The sequence below is a fragment of the Hyperoodon ampullatus genome (genome assembly GCF_949752795.1).
Source record: "Hyperoodon ampullatus genome assembly, chromosome: 2".
In the NCBI taxonomy this organism is placed as follows: domain Eukaryota; kingdom Metazoa; phylum Chordata; class Mammalia; order Artiodactyla; family Ziphiidae; genus Hyperoodon; species Hyperoodon ampullatus.
The window spans coordinates 138803569-138809784 of NC_136915.1; the positions used below are offsets into that span (position 1 = coordinate 138803569).

General features: G+C 43.7%; 1 protein-coding gene across 1 annotated transcript; it reads right to left on the bottom strand.

The window, feature by feature from the left end:
• Positions 1–2318: 2318 nt before the first annotated feature.
• On the bottom strand, positions 2319–5459 carry LOC307049055 (UDP-N-acetylglucosamine--peptide N-acetylglucosaminyltransferase 110 kDa subunit-like; the record flags this gene model as incomplete). The annotated part of the gene is made up of 1 exon (XM_079698413.1): positions 2319–5459. One exon carries the CDS (start codon positions 5457–5459, stop codon positions 2319–2321), a length of 3141 nt encoding a protein of 1046 aa, XP_079554539.1.
• Between the last annotated feature and the right edge of the window lie 757 nt (positions 5460–6216).

The following is a 6216-nucleotide window of genomic DNA, read 5'->3' on the forward strand; positions in this document are numbered from 1 at the left end:
GAGGCTTATGTTTTTCTGACTTTACATTCAAATCAACACTATCATGAGAAGAACCTAAACATATTTTTATCAGGTTCCACAAACTAAATGTAACAAGGGCAGTATGACTAGGTCCTCGAGACTCATAATAATTTTTTAAATCTTCTCCAACTTTCTGCCAGATTTCTGTGTCACAGAGCCGCCATCAGGAAACCAGGGAGATACATCATGGATATGCTGCAAAAATTCAGTCAACTGTGAGGTAGAAACTTTATTACCCCGAGCTTTAAGCATCAAAAGTAAAACCGGAGCAAATAATTCACGCTCCTTGGAGCCCTTTTGCCCCATCTTATTTTACTTCTGACTGTTGCCTTATGCCTCTATTAGTTTCACTTTTACTCGTGTCCACACATATTTTGCATAAGGGTTCTCTTACCTGCACTTTCTTTTTCTTTTCATTGGCTTCACGCTTCAGCTCCCTGTTCGGGCGCCACTTGCCGCGGACCAGCCTCAGAAAGAGGATTTCACCGCCCAGGGTCAGAAGGGACGGGGTAAGGAACTGAAGTAGCACCGTCGAATGGGGTCAGAAGGACCAAGACAACTGATGGTTGCAAGGCAAGTTTTATTATGCTACAGTTGCAGATTATATAGACTAGAAAAGGGAAGGTTGCCAGACGGTGGTTTACATTATCTAATGACTGTCTCGGCTCAAGGTTAACTTCCCTGGGAGAAAACCCATAAACCCAGAATCATCCAAAATAACCTGCACGTGCAGGGTGGAGACAGATTGGCTTGTCTCATTTTACATTCTTTCTGATTTCTGGGCCCTGGTGATTTATCTCCCATGGAATGGAACAAGGAGGGGAACAAGTAGGGACGGTCCCTTCGAGCAGCGGCGGCATGCCTGACATGTCCGTAGCCTGCTCTCAAGGCTGACTACTTCCCACACATATGTTGGCTTGTTTAAGCCTCAAGCCCTCGATCCTTTGTTGAAATACAATAATTTCATTCCTGTGGTTTTCAATACCAAAAACTCAACCTCCAGGAGGGCTAAAGTCTAATTTGTACTCCAAACCAAGTAGCAGTGCAGTTCCCTACTACTGAGGCTGAATCCATAAAGACTTCAAGACCACGACCAGAAGACAAGTTATTATATATAATACCCTAGAAGGCCTGAAACATAATTATCATATACATAGCTGGTCCTTCAGAGCTTTTTACCTATAACATGTTTTTTGATGAAAGTTATTTAATGTACTGGAGATAACTGTGACTTACTGATCAAATATTTGAATACTTATACTTACCTGGGATTTCATTTCTGCTGAAAGAAAAAGGAAGAACAGGACTCACCTAAAAAAAAACAAACTTTAGAAATGAAAGTAAAAATCTTATCACACACTCTCACTTTTGGAAGCAGCATAGAGGGGCAGTCAACGGTAAAACACTGGTGAAATAGGTCAAAACTCTAGGCCAAAAATCCATTATTATTATCGTCAGTGACAGTACCACAACTGTGCCCTTCATAATTAATAAGAACTCCTAAGAATCTTCATTTGGCACCAGATGATGTGTTGAAGAGAAACACTCTGGGAGGTTTTGAATCACACTTGGTATTTTGTTAGCCACGTTACAGGAGAATTTTTAAAGTGGGGGGAAGGGAAGAAGGAAACGGACCAGAAAAAGAATTGAGGCCATCATCTACAAACCAACAAAGCACTGAGAGTTCCAAACGTTATGTCAGACACTAAAGGGACTGATATAGGCTCAAGTGGTTTATAAAACCTATAAAAAGACTACACCAGCAAAGTCCCCATTTATCTGTAGAGTTCAGAAACTAAAACAAGGAATATTTTAGCTTAAAACCTTATCTCAAGAGAATCATATACACTTCACAGGAATAAAAATACCTGAAACCAAACATTTTTAAAAGCTCCAATACCCAAAATATAAAGAAAAAAATTAATTCAGAAGACTCAATCAATCCATGATAATCACAAAACGGCTGGGCAATCTCTATCTCCCTTGCACACTAACCATCCATCCCCCTGGAAGACCAAGGGAGATCAGACCTTCCAGACTTACCTTCCAGACTTACCTTCCAGACCTTCCAGACACCTGGCTGCTGCAAAATTCGATGGAGACTCCTTGTGGAACAGCAGTTTCGCATCTCTTGGGTCCCTCCCTATCGTGATCATGCAGGAAGCAAGTCTGGCTGTGCTATTTCTTATCATTGTCTGTCACCCATCTGCACCATGATATTGAAAAAGTAGTTCCCTTTCCCACAGAAGGTTGAGGCTCAGCTACAGGGGTAATTCTCCTGGGCACACAGTCATTATTTAGGCCGACTCAGCGACTTCAACAGGCTTAATCATGTGATCAGGTTTGTTGCCAGCTGCATAATGCTCCCACATCTGTAGATAGAGCCGCTCTAGTTCCATTGTGTATTGTTTGGTGTTGAACAGAGGGCTAGATGTTCTCTGCTTCCAGACTTTGCCACGAATTTTCTTCAGGTAATCGAGATCAGTTCCCAGTTTCACAGCTATCTCTTCATATTCTTGCCTAGTTTTAGCAATCAGCTCAAGACAGCCTAAACAAGTGAGCTGGGAACCTGCAACTCGGGAAGCAAGAGTCTCTCCTGGCATAGTCACCATAGGGGTCCCTGCCCAAAGGACATCCATCCCTGTGGTGTGGCCATTACAGAGTGGAGTGTCCAAGCAGACATCAGCCAGCTGGCCTCTCCGAACATGTTCCTCTTTAGGAGCAACAGGTGAAAAAATGATACGGCTCGGGGGAAGGCCCATATTTTGTGTGTACTGTTGAATATTAGCTTCTCCTGCTGCTGGAAAACGCAACAGCCACAGTACACTATTGGGAACACGCTTCAGAATATTTGCCCACATCTGCAAAGTAGATGGGTCAATTTTGTATAACTGATTAAAGTTACAGTACACAATGGCATCTTCCGGTAACCCGTACTGAGAACGTGTGGTTACAATAATGGTACGGGGAACCTCCTCTCCAGTGGCAGCCTTATTGTTGATCAGGGTAGTTGCCAGTCCATTGCTAATACTGAATCCATTCATTGTAATCTGAATTTGTCCTCTGTTAATCATTTCAATAACTGCTTCTGCAACAGTATTCATAGGAATGACAGGCATATTAAGAGCTGTATTACTGCTGTCTGCGTTGTCTTCTCCATCAGGACATTTCATCTTGACTATTTGCACATCTGATAGACTATCAAGAAATGCTTGGAGGTCGATGCCATTCAGCACAATCCGATTGTCATAAAGGTGCCCATTGGACTTAAAATCGATGATGGCTTTTTTCTTCAGGTGAGGGAACATATTAGCATGATCACCAATAAAGAACGTATGGGGCATATAAGCCAGTTTCTCAGAATACTGCTCAGCAACTTCAGCAGGTGACGTTTCCTGATCAGTGATGATATAATCCATGAAAAGCGCGCCACTAGTCCCAGGGTACCCCAGCCACATTGCCTGAATAGGAGCTGGCCTGAGAGCAAAGAGTTCATTTCGAGCACCCCTGGTATAACCATTCATATTTACAAGGATGTGTATACCATCTTGATGGATGCGATCAGCTGCTTTCCCATTGCATGGAATCTGAGAAAGATCAGTGAAATGATTGGCTTCTGCCATCACCTTCGCTCGGAAGTTTGTGCCATCATGTGGGCTCAGGGCATAACAGAATATCTCAAATTTATCAGGATTGTGCATGCCTGGAATAGACTGCATAAGGTGAGAAGTAGGATGATTCCCAAAGTCAGAACTCACGTATCCTACACGCAGTCGACCATCACTGAGCTTCAAGTCTTTTGGATGTTCATACGGTGGTTTATGAAGGACACTTATATTAGCCAAGCAGAGGTTCCCATGCCTCTCAGCAATAGCCTTCCTGAAGCCATGAGGAAGAGGATAGAGCATACTATGATGAGGCTGCACAGAAGGCAACCTATTCTTCTCCAACTGGTCAGCCACAATGCTGACCAACTTCTTCATTCGCTCATCATAGTCTGTCCAATCACAGACAACCTGCAGGCAATGAGCCAAATTACAATAAGCGTCAGGAAAATCAGGTTGAAGCTTCAGAACAGTGCGATAAGAAGCAATTGCTTCTGGAATATTCCCTGAATCCTGGTGAATGGAAGCCAGATTGCTGTGGGCATCCGCAAATGCAGGGTTGATCTGAACGGCACGAGTATAACACTGCAAGGCTCCCTGAACATCCTGCATCTCCCATAGAGTGTTTCCCATATTACAGTACGCATCAGCAAAGGTAGGACTGATTCGAATAGCCTCCGTATAATGCATCAGAGCTTCGTGCAGTTTTCCCTGCTGCTTCAATACACTTGCTAAATTTGAATGGGCATCAGCAAAGTCTGGGCAGAGCTCTAATGCTTTACGATACAAGCGAACTGCCTCTTCACTGTTTCCCTGTTCTCCTTTGATATTGGCTAGGTTATTCAGAGAGTCTGCATGGGTGGGACACAGCCGGAGAGCTGTATGATAACAATCTTCTGCTTCAGCAACACTGCCCTTCTCTTTGAGAGCGTTGGCTAGGTTGCAGTAAGCATCAGGGAAATGTGGTTGCAATTCAATAGCTCGCCTGTAGGTGTCTATTGCCAGATCCATCAGGCCTTGCTCATAGTATACACAAGCCAGGTTGCCATGTACCACTGCATGATTTGGACTCAAGCTTAGGGCACGAAGGTAAGCTGCCACAGCTCTGTCAAAAATCCGTGCCTCATTGAAGACATTTCCTAAATTGATATAAGCATCCAGAAAACTGGGGTCAAGGGTGACAGCCTTTTCAAAGTGATGAATTGCAAGCCAAATCTCCCCTTGTGCATTGAAAACACAGCCAAGATTACTCCAAGCTACTGCAAAGTTCGGTTGCATCTCAATTGCTTTCAAATAACATGCCTTGGCTTCTTCTAAGCCACCCAGGGCTTTGAGCAGGTTCCCCAGGTCACTGCGAACACAGTACAAATAAGGATTGTACTGAAGAGCAGAGACGTAAGCTTGTACTGCCCCTTCCATGTCGCCTGCTGCTACCAAAGCGGCTGCCAGGTTAATATAACCATCGATGAAATCTGGTTTGAGACGCAATGCATGCCGGTAATGCTCAGTTGCTTCCTGCAACTGCCCTCTTTCCTTGTACACATTCCCCAAATTCGAATAGGCTTCTGCCAGAAGAGGGTTCTGTTTAATTGCCAGAGTACTAAAGTGGGCAGATCTGTCCAGCCTTCGACACTGGAAGTGTATAGATGAAAGTAATAAAAGTACACCAGTATTGCCTGGCTCTTGTCTCCAGAGCTGCATGCAGTGTCTCTCAGCTGTCTCAAAATCTCCTGCCTGATATTCTCGATGTGCCAGCTCAGCTAACCCTTGGAAGGAAAGCATACGTTTCGTTGGTTCTGTGCTGTCGGCCACGTTGCCCACGGAAGACGCCATCTGGAGCTTCTGGAGAGAGTGAAAAAAGGGGGTAATGGAGTCCCGCTGCCGCCACTACTGGCAAGAATGTTTCTAGTGGTAGCAAACACGAGCGCAGCAGCCGTACCACTGCTTTGGCACGCTTAAGCGGCGGCAACAGTTACAGGCACCGAACCTTAGGAACTATGGTTGGCCATCTACCTCTCATGCTCTTGAAATCTTAATTCTTAACCCTGCCCTCTTCCACCATTTTTCTCCTAATCAGGGAATAAAAATTACCTATCCATTTGCCTTAGAAGAAACCAAAAGTCAGTAGGCCAAACACTTTTTAAAATATTGTTTTCTGTCCAGTTGAAAATGAAATACATGATTGACTTTTCTTCATCATTCGTATAGTCAACGTGGAAAACATTAGGGCCGTGAATTTCAATACAGTAAGATGAGAAAATTTTAAATTGGCCTTCCCAAACCACTAATAAGTAACCGATGTTGTATAGAATGCTAAAATCTTAGAGACTGAGTTTGATATTTTAAAAGTTCTGCAAACATTTGCTAATTTCTCCTCATCAAATTTCTCATGCCTCAAACCTGAGTATTACTTTTTAAAAGATAAATTTATTTATTTTTATTTATTTATTTTTATCTTGGCTGCGTTGGGTCTTCAGTGCTGCGTGCAGGCTTTCTCCAGTTGCGGCGAGCGGGGGCTACTCTTTGTTGCGGTGCCCGGGCTTCTCATCACAATAGCTTCTATTGTTGTTCCACAACTCTATGGGTTCCT